Genomic DNA, 21,503 nt, shown 5'->3' on the forward strand with positions numbered 1-21,503 from the left:
CTGTTTTTGAAGAGGTGGAGCTTATGTCTCAAGTATTAGATGCAAAGGTTGCTAACACTGAAGACTCTATGGCAGGACATTCACAGTTGCTGCTGATTCAAAAAACGAACACATAGAGTTTGTTATACCACCATGGTTCTTCGAAGAGAAAGCTCCACGCCTTGGAGATTTTATCCCCAATGTTCCTGCTTCACCGGAATTCTATTTGGGGATGGTCAAAGCTGCTGATCACATGTTGATTCCCCCTCATCACTACAAAATTCGAGGACGAATTTTTTCAAGTTGGGGAGAGTTGATGCAGATTCATCACTAAATAGGGCTTGTTTCATTGGGAATAAATCTAGGGTTGAGTTACATACATGTTGGGCCTTTGATCCCATGGGTTTCTAATGTAATAGGCCACTTTTATGGGCCTAAAATATGGGTATATAGGTTGCATACGGGATTAGCCCAATACTTAGTTTATTTTTAAGTTTTTTAATTGAACCAGTTCAAATTGGTTGCATCCAATTGGTTCAATTTAAGTGATCATGTGACTTGATTAAGTGGTCATGTGACAACTTAATTGGTCATGTGATGTAAGTTAGGCTGGATTAGGACTCTATCAGTCCAGCCATGTTTTGAGTCTATTTCCTTTAGTATTCTAGTTTCCTAGTCAATTTAAGTTACCTAATAGGTTAGGGATAGGGTTAGGCCATTCCTTTTTAGTGTCTAAGGCTATTTTTGAGTCTTCTATATAAGTTTGTAAGGGAGGCCAGCATTACATACGAATTTGATTAATAAAAATTAGCTTTATGTTTGCTGTCATTGCTGCTGCTCTTTGCGAGTGTATATCCTTGTGGATCTCAAGGTGGTAAAGGATAGATGGACTCCTGCGACTCCTTGCATTGTGAAGATCGGGAGGCTCTTTCAAATCATCAAGCTGCTGCCATTGTCCTGCAATACAGTGAGTGTGAACCTGTTTTCTTATTTTAAACCTTCTTCTATCATCCTTCATCTTCCCTTAGACCTAATCCACAGTCCCCTCCATCCATCAAACCCTAATTCTCCATTAAACCTGCACTCCTACCTCCACTAGGACTCCCCCATAACTCTAGTTTTAGCCATCACTTTCGAACCCTACTTCCAGGAGTTCCAGCTTATATTCCCCACACCAATCCCCACATTCGACCTAAACCCTAGCCCTTAGTCTCCACTTTATCCCCTCCATTCCTTCACTCCATTAAAACCCAAAACCTGCACCACAATTTTGTCCAGAACTACAGAATTTTAAAACCTTCCCAAATCCTATTATTTTTATACCATATTGACCCCCTAGACCTGCCCATTAATACCCTATAAACCCCTTTCCCAATATCCAACCCTAACCCTAACCCTAGGAATTGACCTAAATCCTAGTGCTGTCCATTCGAACCAGCAGCCCCTTTTGTTATTTGATCCTGTTGTTTGGCTCCTAGTAGGTCTCCTAGGACTACATTACTGGGTCTTAGCCCCTAAGCCAATTAAACTTGCAAGAAATCTTAAGGGAGACAACATAAACATGAGATTCAAGGCACAAAAGGAACCAGGCTGACAATAGACAAGATAACAGAAATGACGGTTAGAATGCAGGTCAGAACTTGAGAAAGGAAAATGAGTGATGCGATCCCGGGACTGGAACGCTATATAGGTTCGCTTTGGGCCCACCCAAGTGTTAAATAACTCAAATCAAAACACTAGTGGCAAAACAGTAAATATTTTGAATTTTTATAAGAGCAAAGGCAGAATGGTAAATAAATTGAAAGTTAAAATGGAGTGGCACTATCGTAATTAAAGGGAGTAAAAGGATAATAAGTAAACTAGAGAAAAAATAGAACAAAGAATTAGAATTAAAGAAGAGGGAAGAATCTGGAATTTAGGAGCGAGTTAGAATAAAGTAGAAGCAAACTTAAAAAAACAGTTGTTTAATTGTAATTGATCAAAGTCAGACCCTTGGATGAAATTAAAAGAAAGAAGGTTTGGTGAGAGCCTCGTGCACTGGGTACACCCTTTCTTAAGGTTTCTTCTTCCTCTCGATAGGAAGAAGAAGGTGGAGAACAGGTTTTACTCAAATCGTTCCAGCAACAATAATACCCAATCAAATATTATGTGATTTCAGATTTATGATGCTAAGTCACTGATCCCTAAGTTCCAACTAGCATACATTCAGCTTAGAAATCTAAGAATCAATAAAAGAATTCTGAAACCAGGGAAGGCGTTAACTTTGTTTTCAGATTTAGTGTCAGGTTGATATCTCTGAGCGGAGAGGTCCTTGAAAGGATGAAATTCTAGAATGCCAGTCGCCCAAGGAAGGGTAAACTATGCCCAAGAACTCAGGCTCAAAGGGACTCGTTTGAAGGTTCTGCAATCATGTTGTTGCAGGCCCAACAGTAATGGCGATATGAAATAACCCAACAGTAATAAACAAAATAATCAAGGAAATCAGAGAATAAACAATAGTGATTAAGAAGAAAAGGAAGAGAGAGTAAGGAGGCGTTAACCTGGAAGGAGGAAGAAGAACAGAGAGGAGGGATTGCAGAACCTGCACACCCGCAGTTCTTGGCAGTACACCCACAAAAGTTTCATTCAATAAAATACAGATCCCAATCGTGGGTTACATGCTGTTTTATAGAATAAAAGTCCTAATCCTACCTTGAAACTGAAATAGAGTTTGAATCTATTTTAGATTCAAAAACAAACTCTACTCTATCTCTAACTAAGACTATACCAAAAATAATAAAAAAGAAAAGTACAAATTTTAATTCCAACAAAAAAAAATGCTGACTCCTACGCATAACTGCATCAATTCTATAGCAACAACTCAGCCTTATCCCAACTAAATGGGGTCAGCTACATGGATCCTTGCAAAGACAGAAAAATAAAATAAAAGTAAAAGGAAAGAGAACAACATCATCGACAAAAACTCAGCAATCCTACCTAAATGGGGTCGGCTACATGGATCGTAGCCCTCCAATCAGCTTTCTGAGGCCATACTTGTGACAAGGCCCAAAACTATGCACGACTATCCTCACTATTTCTCCTAGTATCATTAGGCCTGCCTCTAGCTCTTTTAGATCCTTCAATCAATATCAACTCTCCTGGTCTTAACTGCATCAACTCCCCCGGTCTTAAAAGAACTCGACTCCGTCGAGTTAGGTCACGAACCCAAGATGTCGTTGTAATTATCTCGACGTTGGGGTGGCATGTATCCCAAGGAAGATGATCAGAGCGTAACTCCAAGAGGAGGGAGAGTAGGTTGACGCATTATTAGAGGAGTACCCTATCGCTGATGAGGCATATCTGATAAGGAGTGTCGCGTCATCAGGTATGTTTTGGCTCCCTGCTTTACCTTGATGGTAATCTATGCACCATCATAGAGAATAACAACATGTCATTGCCAACTGCCAAGGTTACCCTAGAAGAATGTCATAGTGCGCTAATGGGATTACTAAGCAAGGCAAATGGTACAGTAATGACCCAAACTGCAAATATACTCAAACTACTACAGTGGCCTCTTCTCAATCTGTAGGTCAAAAACCTTGCACATGAATCTTCTTGAAAAGCTGTTTCTGTGGAAGTTTGAGTGCTTGAACAAAATCAACAGAGATGAAATTGGCTTCTGCTCCAGTATCAACAACTATATGAACATCTATAGAACCAATACCATGCAAAAGAATACCCTTCTATCAGAAGAGAGGAGCTTTATAAACTAGTCTATTTGAGAATTATGTAAGACTAGCATAGTTCGCTTCAACTTCATCACCACCAAGATCATCATTGGGGTCATCATCTTCCTCAAGAGGAAGACCATCATTAATCTCCACATCCTCCTCATTCATATTAGCTGACAATTTAGCCAACTCTAATCAGATCTCAGTACTTAGCTCGTTGATATACTTCATAACTCATTGTTGATCTATCTCCTAAAGTCGACACCTCGAAGATAATTTGTGAAATTCTATCGTATAGGTATCCAAATCCTTATTGTTTTGCTGAAATTTTAGCAATTTGTGAAATAGCACCTTCTCATAATTAGGAGGAACAAATTTCTCATTCAAAATCTGCTTTATAACCTCACAATTAGTAACAAGTCCAAGTTGCTTGATAAGCCTCGAGTGTGGTACGTCATCCCACCATGAACATGCATACCAAACAATCTTGGTGAGGATGAGTTCACATTTTTTCTTGTCTGGAAAAGATTTATAAGCAAAAATCCTCTCAACCTTGGCAAGCAAATCAAGAAGTCTGTTGGCCCCTTTCACCATTGAACTCTAAAACTTCAATCTTGATGCCATAATCTGATGCAGATCAAAGCATGAAGAACAAGACAAAAACAGATTTCAAAAACAAAGTCACTGTTCATATGAACAGTACTCGAGGTGCTGTTCACGTGTTGTGGGTCCTAGCTTAGATCATGTGTGCCTCTATTCTAGAAGCCTTGGACAACAAGACACTCCAGGATTTGATGGGACAGCTCCTAAAAGATTGAAGACCAAGTTAGCTTCCTTTTTTTGACAAGGATCTAGTTTCCATTTTTGAGAATATTATTAGAAGAACCTTGGTGGGGACCACATGAGAATCCAAGCTTTGACAAGAAAGAGGATTGGCTGCTAGAAGACTTGAAGATCTAATTTTATTTTGTTACTATTCTCTTAGTAGTACTTAGTTACTAAATCTATTAGTTTCCATTTTGGTTATTCTTGCATGTGACTGAACTATAAAGCCTAGTAGATTCTAATTTGACTTACCTTCTATTTTAGTTAGGTTTTAGTAGTTTCTATTTTAGATTAGTTCCTATTTTAGAAGTTTCTATTTTTTCTAGTAAGCTTGCCTAAGCTATTAAACTATTAATAGGCCTCTCAATGTAATGAAGAAACACAATTTTGAGAATAGAATTTTCTGGCCCAAGCTTGCCATCGAATTATGGGAGATGCTCCTTGTTTCAACAGTTGAGATAGATGTGGGTGAGAGATCCAGGATGAGATAGCCATTCCCCTACTCCCGTCTCTTCTTTATTTTCTTCTCCTTTTCCTATTCAACATACACTGTTGTGCTGTTTCTGTCTGCTATAAACTATTGTGAAGATACCCTTTGAAGACCAAATTCAATTCCCAATCATCTTCAAGGTTTGCCGTTGTTGCACACCATTAATAGATCCTTACCGTGTTGATCCTGGCTGCAATCGATCTCTCACTGGTTTCTCCCTGGTTCGAGGTCGACTCTTGCATTATTTGGTATCAAAGCCATTGAAGGACGGCAGACAGCGTTAATACTTACTGAATCCTACTTCCTATTGAAGGTTGATTGTGCACATTTGATTTGACAACTCTACCAAACTCGAGGACGAATTATTTTTTCAAGATCGGGAGAGTTGATGCAGATCAAAGCATGAAAAACAGGACAAAATCAGATTTCAAAAACAGTCACTGTTCACATGAACAGTGTTGTAGGTCCCAGCTTAGATCATGTGTGCCTCTATTCTAGAAGCCTTGGACAGCAGGACACTCTAGGATTGATGGGACAACTTCTAGAACATTGAAGACCAAGTTAGCTTCCTTTATTTGACAAGGATCTAGTTTCTATTTTTGAGAGTATTATTAGAAGATCCTTGGTGGGGACCACATGAGAATCCAAGCTTTGACAAGAAAAACGATCGGCTGCTAGAAGACTTGAAGATCTGATTTTATTTTGTTACTATTCTCTTAGTAGTATTTAGTTACTAAATCTATCAGTTTCTATTTTAGTTATTCTTGCATGTGGTTGAACTATAAAGCCTAGTAGTTTCTAATTTTAGTTACCTTCTATTTTCGTTAGGTTTTAGTAGTGTCTCTTTCCTAAGTTTCTATTTTAGATTAGTTCCTATTTTAGAAGTTTCTATTTTTTATTGTAAGCTTGCCTAAGCTATTAATAGGCCTCTCAGTGTAATGAAGAAATACAATTTTAAGAATAGAATTTTCTGGCCCAAGCTTGCCTTCGAATTATGGGAGATCCTCCTTGTTTCAAGAGCTGAGATATTTGTGCGTGAGAGATCCAGACTGAGATAGCCATTCCCGTATCCCCTTCTCTTCTCTATCTTCTCTTCTTTATTTTCTTCTCCTTTTCCTGTTCAACAAACACTGCTGTGCTGTTTCTGTGACTGCAATAAACTATTGTGAAGAACTAAAGATAGCTGTTGCACACCATTAATAGATCATTACCGTGTTGATCCTAGCTGCAATCAATCTCTCACTGGTTTCTCCCTGGTTCAAGGTCGACTCTCGCATAACATCTTGGGGTATAGCTAGAATAGGTTGCCTCTGAGGTGTATCTTCGATCCGTAAGGTATGAAACTGAGGAGCTGGTGTGGATGTTCCTGCTTCAACTTGTTTGTCGGTTCTCTTCATAAAAGCAAGAATATCTTCCATAAACTTGTCAAGCTTGGCCTCATTCCTCTCAAGCCTAGCCTCAAGCTTAGCCTCAGTCTTTTGTTGATTCTCGGTCTGTTCTCGATATAATTTGTGCAACTCGGTGTTAGTGATGTGACCTATCATGGTTAATAACTGCCAAAAATTTCGGCTCTGATACCAATTTGATGCGATCTTGGAGCTGGAAACCCTATATGAATTCGCAATGGTCCCGCCAAAGTGTTAAATAACTCATATCAAAACACCAGTGGCAAAACAATAAATATTTTGAAGTTTTATAAGAGCAATGAAAGAATGATAAAAAAAAAATTGAAAGTTATAATGGAGTGGCACTATTATAATTGTTGAGTTTCCAAGGGTATTTTGGTCTTATTAGAGCCTGTTAAGGCTCCCTCCATTGTCAACAAAGAGAGCTTGCCTTCATTGTCAAAGCAAGCTCCCTCCATTGTCAACAAAAGAAGGTTGCCTTTATTGTCAAAGCTAGGTGGCAGCCTCCTCCATTGTCAAAGTTAGGTGAGAGTTTGGTGGGAGGTAGACTTTAATGTTATGTTTTTTTAAGAGCCTATATAAGGTGTACGAGAAATCTATTCTTCTCAACTCACTTCCTCTCTTATTTCTTCTCTCTTTTCCTTCATCTTCTCTAATCTGGTTGTAGGATCCTGGACTTCTAACATGGTATTAGAGCGCATGTAATCAGATTTAGTTTTCTCCATCTCCCTACTGTTGATTTCCTTTTTCTTTCAAAACCTGTGGTGAGCAGCCACATATTGCTGCACCTACTATGATGTAAGAGTTACTCCTTCATCAATGGAGTATTGTTGTTCTACCTACGTAATGATCTGCAATTGCTGATTTGAAGAACCTATGGAGCAAGAATCGATTTCCACCATAGTTGTCAAGGCGCTAGGCGATCCAAATCGTTCGAGGTCCTCCCTAAGCACTTAGACACTTAGGCGGCCTAAATCGTGATTTAGTATTATTTTTTTAATATATCGGTTATATGTGTAAAACAATCAAAACACACATTTGGTTTATGTTCTTGGAATTGATCATTTTCAGGTATACCTAGTCTTACATTTGGTTTATACTGTTCTTAGAAAATATGATGTTATCAATAAGTAATTAACTTGCTCTCGATTCATAGAAATGTTCTTGTTCTCTAAGAAATTTGATTGATCCAATGATTTTATTTTTACATGAGACTTTTTGTATTAGGTAGAGCACAAAACCAACTTTCCAACAAATCCAAGATTGCTTAAATCTGATTTATACTGAAGGAGTTATGTTCCAGTCAAACCTTATTTGGTGTGTGCAAATGCTGCCAAAATCGCTCTGAATGAAAAAAAAAAAAAATTTACATATCAAAACAAATGAAAATTTTACCGCACTTTTGGTTTTTAGTAATGTTTTACCATATTAAGATTTATGGAATTTTTAGATTTGAGAAAAACCCCAGCATTAGAAAGTTGAAAATTTCACCTACCGCCAAAAATCCACTTTTCGTTTTTGAGCTAGAGGGTTGACTTTTTTTCCTTTTGGAATTTGATTTTTTAACTATTTTTATTAGATTCAAATAGGGGGTATTTGCTTATATATGAATAATATCTTAAGTAAATGAAATATCAAAAACATTTAATTAAATGATATTTGGCATAAATAAGTGTCAGAACCTGGTTCGGTACCAATTAAACCAATGCAAGGCGCCCTACAATAAGGTGGCTGCCGCCTAGGCAGCTACAAAACCGCCTAGACGGCGGACGCCTAGGCGACGCTTTGATAACTATGATTTCCATTCTTTCCTACAAAAAATCAATTTCAAGAGAAAACCCTACTAAAATCGATTTTGTCTCTGATGCTTGCTGGTTGCTGCTTTCTTTGGATCTGATATTTTTTATGGTGATTTATGTTGCTTCTCAGTAGATATTCAAGATCTATAGGTCTTCTGACCAGGTGATATCGATTTCTTGCTTCTCCCTCAAAACCTTGCAAAATCGATTTTTGGGTTTATGATTTGTTGTTGTTCTTCGATGTGTGAAGATTACTCTACTGCTGATTGTTAGTTTCAGTCTACTTTTACCTCTATATTGGCTTTCTATTTCCACTCGTATCGATACAATCATTACTAGACCAAGTTGTTTGGTTTTTTGAAAACCCTGAAGGGTTATCGATTTTATCTGTGGGAGCTGTTTTTCGCCCTCCTTGCTGCGTGGTTTGCAAGTTTTTTTGTGCTGCCTTGTGTGCATCTACTGTTGCTTATATTGATACTATAGTTGTTGTCCGTATTTTGGATTCACCTATATGGCTGAGACCAGTGAGACAAAGTGCTCTACCCCTACTACATACCATGTGAATGTTCAGATCACTTCCATTAAGCTTAAAGGGAACTTTAATTATCTGTTACGGGCTCAAGCTGTGAAAGTGTATATCATGGCCAAAGATAAGCTCCATTATATTACCTCTGGCCCTCCCGCTACTACTGATAAGGAATATGGTGCATGGATAAAAGACAATGCTATCATACTCATTTAGTTGTGGAACAGTATGGATTCAGACATAGTTGCTAATGTTATGTTCCACACCACTGCTAAGGGTGTTTGGGATGACTTAAAGGAGAAGAGAAGAAGAAAGTTGAAAAGAAGAGAGTTGAGAAGAATAGATTTCTTGTATTGAGCTCTAAGGCTCTTACACCTTATATAGTCTCTCAAAAAACCATAACATTTGTTACAAACCCTAAAAAGAAAAGGAAAACCCAGAGAAGAAACAATAGAAGAAGAAGAGATGGGGAAGAAAAGAAGAGAACTCGATGCATTGAGTTCTTCTCCCACAGTTTGTATTTATAATAATAACCAATTACATCAAAATAGGAAACTCATTCCTTGACAACCAAGAAACTAAAAATAATAAGAAACTAACCCTAACTAGGAAACTAACATAAAATGGAGGAAACAAATTAAGAAACCAAGATAGGGACAATCCTCCTATTCATGGTAAATTACCCAAACTACCCTTGTACCCCCACGGCACAAGGACCCATTCTCAACACTCCCCCTCAAGCTGGAGTACACATCAAATAGCAAAAAGAAATCTCCAGCTAAAAACAAAAGCACAAGGTAACAATTGTAGCACCACCTAGCAACACATTACCAACTCAAGCACAATAGCCACTATTAAGGATGTCGATTAGAATTAGTAGTCTGGGGATGTTTGGTCTGATTTATATCTTATTTATGTTTCTAGTTTATTTTCTGTACTAAGGGTAGTTTGGGTATTTACTCTTGTAATGTGGTTAAGTCATTATAAATAATATTGCCTCTCCTCACGATTCAACTAATTAGAATCATGAGGGAGGTTCCCTTGCTCTCCCAATCGATCTCTCTTCTCCATCTTCCTCTTCTCTTCTCCTTCTCCTTCTCCATCTTCTCCCCTCTTCTTCTCTACTGATTACAATTGCAGGTCTGCACTGTTTCAGCCACCAATCAGTAACAATAAGTAAAAGAAACCGTGTCGAATAGAACCAAACAACAAGCAACAATAATAAGCGGTAGAGAACCCCAACCACGTTCTAAGATCATATAACAGCAATAGCAACATCACAGGTAGTAGATAGACATCTTCCCAAAGAAGACAAGGAAAAGTGCAGCTTCAACAGCTACATCACGAGAAGAATCTCGCAACTCTCTCAGAGGCACCATTTCTCAAAAGGCTACTGTCTCAGAGGTACTACTGCGGTACTTGTACATCAACTTGGTGCTTGTAGAATGCGGACCCAATTCACAAAGACAGCATCCGATTGCTGACCGACCAATCAAAGACAGCATATGGTTGTTGACCGACCACACAAAGACAGCATATGGTTGCTGACCGACCACACAAAGATAGCATATGGTTGTGGATACGAGAAGATGACACAAATAGATAAAATAATCTTCAAGAATGAGTGACTGAAGCAAACAAGTCTTCAATCATGTAGAAACATCATGTTGATGGCCAGATAAAACAGACATTTCCAAATAGAAGAAGAAAAGAAGAGAACTCGATGCACTGAGTTCCTCTCCCACAGTTTGTATTTATAATAATAACCCATTACATCAAAATAGGAAACTCATTCCTTGACAACCAAGAAACTAACCCTACTAGGAAACTAACATAACACGGAGGAAACAAACTAAGAAACCAAGATAGGGACAATCCTCCTATTCATGATAAATTACCCAAACTACCCTTGTACCCCCACGGCACAAGAGCCCATACTTAACAACATTAAAGTCTACCTCTCACCAAACCCTCACCTAACTTTGACAATGGAGGAGGCTGCCTCATAGCTTTGACAATGAAGGCAGCCTCCCTTTGTTGACAATGAAGGGAGCCTCAACAGGCTCTAATAAGACCAAAATACCCCTAAAAACTCAACAGTAATTAAAGAGAATCTTAAAGGATAATTAAGTAAGCTAGAGAAAAGATAGAACAAGGAATCAAAATTAAAGAAATGGGCGAATCTGGAATTTAGGACAGAGTTAGGATAAAGGAGAAACAAACTTAACATGGATTTAATTGTAATTTATCAAAGTCAGACCCTTAGATGTAATTAACGAAAGAAGGTTTGTTCTTCCTCCCGATAGGAAGAGGAAGGCAGAGAACAAGTTTTACTCAAATTGTTCCAGCAACAATAATACCCAATCAAATATTGTCTAATTTCAGATTTATGAAGCTAAGTCACTGATCCCTAAGTTCCAACTAGCAAACATTCAGTTTAGCAATCTAAGAATCAATAAAGAATTCTGAAACCAGGGAAGGCGTTAACTTCAGATCCAGATTTACTGTCAGGTTGATATCTTTCACAAGAGGGGTCCTTGAAAGTATGAAATTCTGGAATGCCAGTCGCCCAAGGGCGGGCAAACTATGCCCAAAAACTCAGGCTCGAAGGGACTCATTTGAAGGTTCTGCAATCATGTCGTTGCAGGCCGAACAGTAATGACAATAGGAAATAACCCAACAGCGATAAACAAAGCAGCAAAATAATCAAGGAAATCAGAGAATAAACAATAGTGATTAAGAAGAAAAGGAAGAGAGAGTAAGAAGGGGTTAATCTGGAAGGAGGAAGAAGAACAGAGAGGAGGGATTGCAGAACCTGTGCACTCACAGCTCTCGGCAGCACACCCATAAAAGTTTCATTCAATTTCCAAAATCCATATATATTGTTTTATAGAATAAAAGTCATAATCCTACCTTGAAAGTGAGATAGAGTTTGACTCTATATTGAACTCAAACTGAAACAAACACTACTCTTATCTCTATCTACGACTCTACCAAAATAATAAAAAAGAAAGTTATTCCTACGCATAACTGCATCAATGGTCATTGAATTGATGTAAAGGAATATTGTTAAATAGTACCCCTGTATGAGAAATGATTACACCTAAGGATATCAGAGCAATGACCTAAACACAATATCAAGACATATTCTAGTCAAACCATTTGTATTAGGGTCAAAATAGGATGAATTATGCATCATTTCTAAAAGTTAGTGGGAAAATAATTCAAACAGATTGCCTGTATATCCATTATGTTCTTTCTACATCCATGTCTGAAACTACTACAACTGGCACTTCCTAAACCAGTGGTTCAGCTACATTCTCATGCTCCCTCACCACTTTTCTCATCTCATGTTTACTTTAATATCAGCAGCAGCAACAACAACAACATCAATATTAAAATCTCCATCATATACCGAACGAAGGAAGATTCTAGGTTGTTGGATCTACTTCGTTCTGTTCTTTGATTACTAATAGTTTCACCAAATTCAGTGAAGTCCTTAACATTCCCTTTGTTTGCAGCAACTCATACTAAATTGTATCAGTGTAGTGAATTAAAAAAAGAAATAGCCACAAAGCTTACCAAGCACAAGCACATAGCATTTTCACATCTAGAACAACTCTTAACCATCACTTAGCTAAAGCAGCGTGCAATAAAACCAACACCCAAAAAAAAAATTATAAACAACAAATGCATTCAACTTTCTAAACTTTTCCTGTTTTCATGTTTCAATCAAAATGGAAAACAAAACTGAAATTTTCTTCATAAGGATGTAATAGCCCCAAAATTAGTAGTGCATTGTAAGGCAAAAGCTCCGAATTTGTTAAAATAGACATTTAGCACAAAATCCTCACCTTAAAACGAAAACTAAAGGACATCTCAATGCAATGCAATCTCATTTCCAACTCGAGGGCCAGAATCCATGAACTCCGTATCCCGTCTTCCAATTATCCAAATAAATAACCTTCTTCACAGCCCAAAATGAAACCAGAAGCGTGATAATCATAAATACTCTCTGCATCGTCACATTCCGCACCCGAACAAGAAGATGCGTTACGAAAGCCAACAACAAACCTACAACCGTATACAAGAAGCCAATAGCGAAACCCTCCGCACCAAGCTGCATCCCTGAACCCTGATAGAAAAAGATGAGCTTCGAAGGGTCATTCCGATCCGCCAAGAACATGGGCATCTTCCGAATTATATTATGCATTGCCCCAGAAACGCTGAAGAAGTAAACGAACACAGCAAGCGACAGCCACAATTTGGGATCCTGAAGCAAAGTATCTCCAGCAATAAGCCTCTTCACAATGAACGGAGCTGATATCAGCACCAAGGCCAATAGAAACCCTATCTGCTTCCTGGAGAAAGGCGGAGGCCGTTCGATGGGTCCAACCGTCAGACTCGTCTTGCCCTCGACGAATTGGGCCATGGATTCCGCCATCCTGGCAAAGTCGTTCTGGTCCATAGGCTCCGAATCCTTGAGGTTCTGGATCTGGGGGCCGACATGGCGAATGTGAGGGAGAGTATTGACGGCGAAGAGGGCGAAGCTGGACTGGGATTCCTTGAACTCGATGTCGCAGAAGAAGAGCTTGGAATGGGCCGGGGTGTCCATGTTGTTCTTGATGAAAGCGGAGGCGACGAGGTCAAACTCTGCGCGGATCTCTTGGAGGTGAAGTTCATGCTTGTCGTGGAGATGAGCTGCATCGAAGAAGATGACGAGGGAGTAGGATCTGGATTTCGCAGAGGTGACGAAACGCTTGAGGCTTTGGTCATCGAGATGGATTACGCCAGATTTCGATCTGTGTTGGAGTCTCAGTAGCTCGGCCACTCGGTCCGAGTCCGAATCCGCTGAAACTCTGCAGATAGCGAAAGAAGATGAGAGAACAAGGAACAGAAGGAGGTGAAGAAGAAGACAAGGATTCCTGATTGCCATTTCTATTCCCTCTTCAATTTTCTACCAGGATAGATCGAAGGAGGAAGGCTTCGTTTTTTGTTTAATTTACCAGGTAATCCGCACCCTGGACTCTGGAGTCTGGAGAGAGAGAGAGAGAAGACTATCTAAACTGACAAAGGACGACTTTTGACACTGGCCTTAACTAACGTGCGCGCATGCTTGTATGGAGAAGTAACTACACCGTCGTGACACGGTGCTAGTGGGCTTAGGATTTGTGGGCCACGAGAAATAATTGATGGGCTACAAATAAAATGGACCTTATCCTTACACTCCTTACTAGATCAAGATGGTAAGTAAACTGAAGGAGCCCAATTGAACAAAGGTTAAGTTTTTCTTTTTCTTTTTCCCCCTTCTTTTCTTTTCTTTTTTTTTTTTTTTTTTTTTTTTTTTTTTTTTTTTTTTTTTTTTTTTGTGGGATAGAAACAAAAGGTTAGGTCATTTTGCATGATGCAATGTCTCTCTCCCTACTCTCTATGCATCACTGTACTGGACTAGGGAACAAATCTGCACCGTACATACACCGGATCATTCCACACCTTGAAATGTTACTTTTTATTGTTAGACTTTAGTCATTTTTTCAAGCAAATCTGCACCGTACATGCACCAGATCATTCCACACTTTGAAATGTTACTTTTTATTGTTAGACTTTAGTCATTTTTTCAAGTCTGCACCATAGCCACATCAGATCATTCCACACCTTGAAAATCACTTCTGTAAAAGGCTCAAACCCAAGACACCTCAACCTGAAACACCCGAGACATGTGTTTTACACTGCGATGTTGTTGTAAAAGTAAAGACCATTGCTTCTACCAAAAAAAAAAAAAAAAGTAAAGACCATTGAGATATAAACTTATATGTTATAAGGAAACACAGATGATATAGGCGGAGGTGTACAACAAACCAAAGAAGGATGATGTAGGTTGAGTTTTGGCCGAGATTGTAGCTTTGCCAAAACTTGTTCTTCCTTGGATTCCTCACTGTCCTCAGGCTCACTTGGCTCTCCCACATTGGCAACAATCATATTGGTTGATGGAATAAGAAAAGATTCCCTGGCATCCCGGGTGACTATCATTGATGGAAACATTTGTTTTGTCGTGACCTCTTTTGAAGGAACTAACAAAGTCCAGATCAAGGAGGTGGGATCAAACCCTTTTAAATCTTCTTCGAGAACATTGATTGTTTAATCATTAGGATGTTGCTCCGCCCTCAACTTGAACCTTCCTGCTTCCAGTAGGTCCTGGATAGCATGCTTGAGTGCAATGTATTCATTTGTAGGATGCCCCTTCTGGGTGTGATAGTCACCGTACTGATCTGGATCATACTAAGATGGTGGAGGATCTTTGACCAATCGTGAAGAAACCGTGCCCAAAAGTCCCAATTTCTTCAATTCAGCATATGTAAGAGACCTGGCCACACCAAAATCGTTGAATGCACGTTGTCTTGAGTTTACCACATTCACCTCCGAGTTTTGGTGCTGATTTTGTATTGTGTGATTATCTTAACCATGTGCATTTCTAAACAACTTGTCTTCAATGCGCTTTCCTGTGGCCATGAGCGCTTCAAAAGTTTTGAGGTGTTGGTAGTAAAGGCAAAAAATGATATTCTCCATACAGATTCTCCAGGATCATCTCCACTTATTTTTCTTTCGTCAGGCGGTTCCACATCTTGACGGCCTTCTCTCTGAACCTCATAATGAAATTGGAGAACCCCTCAGTTAGGCCATGCCTTAATGTCTCCAACTCTTTCTGAGTGATGTCCACTTTAGTATTGTATGAGTACTGCTTTGTGAAGGCTTTCACTATCGTTGACTATGTCTGAGTCTATGTCTGGTCCAACTGTGTCAACCATCGCAAAGCAGATCCAGCAAGTGATTAGAGGAAGTCTTGACCCATCTGATTCTCGGCAAGATTCCAGGTCTTTGCTACAGGATCTTAGGGTCTCTAGTCGCATCAAACTTGTCGAGCTTCCATTTGAAATCCTAGGGTATCTTTCCTTCCGAATTGAACACCAAGTCATCTTCAGGCTTCTCGTGAGTCGTGTCCTTGACAGCAATTTCAAGTTTTTCAACATTCTCCCTCATCTTATGCTCCCTTTCAGTCTCGGGATACTTTTGAGGTGTTTCGACTACGGCATCTTCTTCTTTTTCCATCACAATCCTGGTAGGTACCTTAGACACTGTTGGGGCCACCCTGGGGGTCATAGTTTGAGTATGCTTTGACTCTCCGAAAGTAGGTGTTGTGTCTCCTTGGGACATGTCTTATACTATCTGTAAGATTTGCACCATAAGCTGCCTCATCTCTGCCATCTCAACCTGTAACTGATTCATTTGTCGACCCAACAGCATTTTAGGTGGATCACTACCTAGCGAGTCCATGGTGGTCCTATTTGGGAAAGGTCTGATATATCAGACTTTTCCTCCCAAAGTTGGGTAGAGAAAAGGAAGTTCTAAAAACCTCTGGGGATCAGATCGAATCGATTCAGGTCAGCCTATCATCATGACAGGCCCACATGGATAACATAAATCTTTCTTGATGTGAATTGTGCTTTACAAAAGTAAGAAAATTTTTCAGGGTACAAAAAGAGCTACTATCTTTTTTTTCTTTTTTTTTTATTATATGAAATATATACAAACAAAGTTAGTTCATGTGATGGTCTCAGATACCATCACATCCAAAATGATTCGAACAAAATTGTCCTAATGGTATATCTTATGATAATATAGAGTGCCTTTTATCGTAGGACAGTTTGAACTCTATCATTGGGCATGCCACGCCAAGCAACATGTTGTTATAACGTGAGACTATCCGAGTTTTGTTTAGGCACACTATATTATGTAAAGTATACCATTGAGAATCTTGGTCCAGAACCCCAAACAACTACAAGGTTAGCTTGTGGTGTACCCTATTCACATATGGTCTAATTTCCTACATAATGAATGCAATGGGTGGGTTGATAAGCCATAAAAGGTCACCCTTGATAGAACCGATATACTTATCGCTTGTGCGAGTCGGGAGTACATAATTCTTTTAATTCTAGGGAGTAGATCAGTCAGTCTCAGAATATTCAAACTAGTGGTTTTTTATGTACCCAATGTACCCCACAACACACTAGTGACCATTCTCACTTATGATTCTAAACCCGTCCAGTAAATATCAAGGGGTGTGGCTTCACCACGAATTACCCATGACTACACACGCGGTCCAACGACTAACCACGGGGCTAAATATGTTCCCATGTTGTGTATGTGTGTGTGTGTGTGGATGAAAATGGTGTAGAAAGCGGCCATCATCCGATCTCTGAGTGTTATACCCGCACCCAAAAAAAAACTGTAATTTTCTAGCTAATTTTAATTTTCATTGATAGGTGTTGCGATGCTGCCAACTGTCGACACCTATGATCTTGGGCCGTGACAGTCAAGGGGAAAGTTTGAACTAAACGATGGGACCCACATTTTGGTGAGCAATGAGACCACCCAAAGGTAAGCTTTTAACCCAAAATGTTATGTATGCATACCCCCTTTGAAGTCTTTGAAGTACGGGCCAAGGTCCGGTATCCTTGCCTCGTGATTTGTCCCTTTTCAATAGGGGCGGATGCAAGGGGCAGACTCAGTTGCTGTGCATCAGCCCAAGCTGTAAAACCCTAAAAGAGGTGAATTTCGAGTGGGACAGAATAACGGCTGTAATGAAGGGTTCTTCGTTATCTATATGCGGACAGAATAACAGCTGTAATGAAGGCTTCTTCATTATTTGTATGCAGACAGAATAATGGGTGAGACGAAAGCTAGAAAATGGGGCTGGTAAGATCACTCCTCAATCGCAGTAATCGACGGATCTACTCTTGGATAAGGATGAACGAAACTAGCAAAAGGGAGACTAAAAGGAATGTGGGAAGGCTCAGAAGGAGCAAAAATGGGAAAAAATGGAGGTGGAACCTACCCCCTACAGCCCCCATGGCCCGTTAACCAGCTAGCGCGATTGTTATGGTTGGGAAAGGTGAGTAACCTCCTTCAGCATTTGATAAAAGGGTCTTATAAATCATTTTTAGGGATGTGAAAGTAATATACCTTGGGTGCAGGGGCAAGAGTCCTTCTTGAGAGAGATATCGATGTCTGTCCGTGTTCTATTGTCATTATCATCGAAGGAGTGACAAAATTCAGTGTCTACAATAACTAACTAAACATAAACCCAAAACTAAGCCTAAACTCATTACACAATAACACAAAACAAAAAAACATTTAAGCAACAAGCTAGTATAGAGCTATAAAGGACATTACTAGTTTGCTTGTAGAGATGCAAGAGAGGGAGAGCAACAATCCACACCAATGCACACAAGATTTAGAGTAGTTTGAACCAACTTGTCCTACATCCACTGCCTTGATCACGGACCAAGAATTTCTCCGCTATCCAATTCTTTTCCCAGGATACTCAACCATGGGCTGAATACCCAAGCTACACAAGCTCTAAGGATTTCTAACCCAGATCATATAGACTAAGGCTTTTATCTCAAGCCACATAGACTTCTTTCACAGTACAAATGACTTCTTCTTTCAAGCCAGATTACGTAACCAATTAAGTTCACTATTTGATCAACTACAAGATGCTTTCCTATAGCACTTTGCACATTTTAGTACACGTTTCAGCCCTTTCTCAAGATAATCAATCTCTTAAGCATATATACAACAACAACCTCTCAAATAGATGTAGACGATAAAGCTTGATCTCAGTAGCTCAAAATGATCTTGTTATTTGCATTGCACACTTGCTGATTGATGTAGCCTTATTGATTTGTTTATTTATAACATTGTCATGGAAGATCGTTATGAAAGACTGTGGCTACAGGGACATGAGATGTTCACTCTCAGACATGCATGAAAGATCGTTATGGAAGACCGCAACATCATCCATCTGAGATAACATAATCTCTTAAACTCTCAAACATTCACGGAAGATCATATGGAAGACCACAGTGGTTGTCTACGGACACTTAAATCAATAAAAGTTTGGTTGTCCATGAGTTTAGACTTAGACAATTTAGATATGCCAATTAATCTCGGTCATCCATCTCCGTTCAAGAAGACCATGGACAATAGACTTAGACTCTCTTTTAAGTCCTTTTCATGTGATGACCTCTTCTTTTCTTGGATCCCTTGGTTCATGGTCTTTCGAGCCTCCAGGACATCTGCCATGTTCACGAACTGGTAGTACCTTTCCAGTAGCTCTATCATGGTGTTGCGGTGCTCCAGAGCCATAGATCAGACGAGTTCCTTTTCCGTAATATCAATATATAGTGCGTTATACGCCGTGGCATTGTCCAAATATTTGATGTCCAAAGATTCTTGGGTAAACCGAGTGACATAGTCACGGATCGACTCACCATCTCTTTGTCTTACTGCCAAGAGATTGACGACAGTCTTCTTCTGCTTGATGTTGCTTTGGAAACGTAGTACGAAGGCTTTTCCTAGCTCCACAAAGCTCTTAATGGAACTTGATTTCAAGCGTGAGAACCACGTAGTTACTGCTCCCTTCAAAGATCCAGGGAAAGCTCTGTAAGAAATCGCATCACCGTCGTCATAAATGGTCATCATGGTGTTGAATTAGTTAATGTGACCATTCGGGTCTGTCGTCTTGCCGTACGACACGAAGTTGGGTGGTTTGAACCCCTGCGGTAACGTGGCACTCATGATTTCTGCTGAAAATGGGTGATCTCTCGGGTGGGAATGCCCAGGCAACAACGTTGGCTTGTCAAGTCTTTTGAGTCTTGCATCGAGGTCCTGTAATCTCCTTTCAAGGTTTTGGTTCATCAGTGTACTAGACACCGTGATTTGCTAACTTGGTCTGTAATGCATCCTTTGATGGCCGTTCAGAGGGTCACAGGATGGGGTCTTCGATGCGCTCCTCAATCTGTATCCCGGGCGTCTGCTTATGCTGGCTCTCTGCATGTTGCTCTCTAGACAAAGATCTTCCAGCCCCGGTTGGGGCCAAGGTTGAGTCATGGCCCCCACATTCCCTAGAACGAGCTTGCGCTAATGGGGAATGTGTAGGGAGTGCTCCTGTTTGAAGTTTGAACAGTAGGAGTTGCTATTTTGTGGTGAGATGGTTGTGAGTTGTGATGTCCCACCCGACTCTCTGACCTTCGAGCTAAAGGCGTTGTTCGCACCAAAGGTATTTGTGGATTTTGAGCTAAATATGGCATCTGTTGTGAGAGTACCATAAAAGGCGGCATAGGAAGCCTGTTGGGACCTACTTGTTTGACAATGTCCCTAAGGAAGGCATTGGTTTGTAGGACTTGAAGTTATAGATCCCAGACCTATGCATTAGTGGCCGGTGCGTTTGGGTCCAGTATCTTTGGTATCATCATGGCTAGAATGGGTGCTGGCGGTGGAAGTTTTCCTACCGTCAGCTTAGCATGTCCACATGCGAAGTTGCCAGCAGTTGGCGCCGTTGGCTCCGTGGCCGAATTCTCCTGGCTTGTTTGTTGTTCCACCTTTGAAGCTAACCTCCTAGAGCAACTGGTTTTGCCAGAGTTTCCCTAGGGAGGACGTCCACTACCCCTCTCGCAGGAGGGGCTAGGTTATGAATTTGGTATCGCCCCAGTCATTGGAAAAGGATAATCAAGTGTGTTAGATGGTAAGTATCGTTCCCACAGATGGCGCCAATCTGTTGCGTCAAGAAACCTCTGATGGATCCTCCAAGGATGGGACTTACACAAAATAGCAAACAAGAAAGGGAGATAAATGTCGGTGGGTACCGGCGGGGGACTCTTTGATGCCTAAGTTAGGCCTTTTCAGCAAAAAGATGAAATAGTAAGAGTTTCAAGAATGTGATCCCCTTGCATGGGGTGTTACCTCCCAATTTATAGGGTTGTTTCCCTTTAGTTGACGTGGTAACGTAAAGGTCTTGATTTGACCGATGGTGGAACCCTCCTGTTGTCAAGAGGTAGAGTGTTCCTATTTATCAGGTCATGGAGAGTCCCTATCTGATAAGGCCTCCTACGTGCCTGGGAGCCTTGTTTGGTGAGTATCAATAAATGTTCATTAATGCCATTGTGGCATGGGAGATGGTTTCCTTTGCTGGATAACCATACTTAGTGGGTGATGATGTCCCAAGGCCTTTGTTGAGTAACCATGCTTAGCGGAAGATGATGTGCCAAGGCATGTAGACTTGCCCTAGTTAGACTAATTGACCCAATAGGTGCACCAACTTCCTTTTGCTACCTTGAGTGGGTCTTTTGGCCTTTGGGATGAGTTTCGAGAGGGTATAATTTATCCGGCTTACCCAACCGACTGCCTATGCTGATGCCACATGTCATACTATTATTGGGTGGCCATTATATGATATAATACAAACCTAAATAGAAATTTGGGGAGAAGAATAGCTTACCTTTTTTAAGGAACCCTCACACCAATGTCTAATCTTCAAGTTCCAAGCTTCAAGTTTTGGATCCTAGCCCTTTTGCTGCAGAATTATCTCAAAAACCCTTCTTTCTTCTATTTCCTTTACTCCATCTTCTCTCCATAAGCCCAATCTTCCACCAATGATGGAAGTTTTCCTCAATTTCTTCAAAACCCCTTTCAATCACACAAGAACCATTCACAATCGTGTCTCTTTTCCACTCTATCTCTATTCCTCTATTGCTATTCTTCTTACTTTCTTGTTTCCCTATTTTCTCTCCCACTTTTCTTTCTGTCTTTCCTCCCTTATCAACTTTGAATCGATTTTCTCTCATTCCCCTCCCTTCAATACGGTTTATTCCCCCTTTTAACCCTAGTTTCTTCTTAATATCCCCATAATACTCTTGTTTAAAAACTTCA

General features: G+C 40.0%; 1 protein-coding gene across 1 annotated transcript; it reads right to left on the reverse strand.

Moving 5' to 3' along the window:
• Positions 1-12,476: 12,476 nt before the first annotated feature.
• Positions 12,477-13,683, reverse strand: LOC122656611 (probable dolichyl-diphosphooligosaccharide--protein glycosyltransferase subunit 3B). Its single transcript, XM_043851210.1, has one exon. It carries the CDS (start codon positions 13,669-13,671, stop codon positions 12,631-12,633), a length of 1,041 nt encoding a protein of 346 aa, XP_043707145.1. The 5' UTR covers positions 13,672-13,683; the 3' UTR covers positions 12,477-12,630.
• Positions 13,684-21,503: the final 7,820 nt, after the last annotated feature.

Source organism: Telopea speciosissima, chromosome 3 (genome assembly GCF_018873765.1).
Source record: "Telopea speciosissima isolate NSW1024214 ecotype Mountain lineage chromosome 3, Tspe_v1, whole genome shotgun sequence".
NCBI lineage: Eukaryota > Viridiplantae > Streptophyta > Magnoliopsida > Proteales > Proteaceae > Telopea > Telopea speciosissima.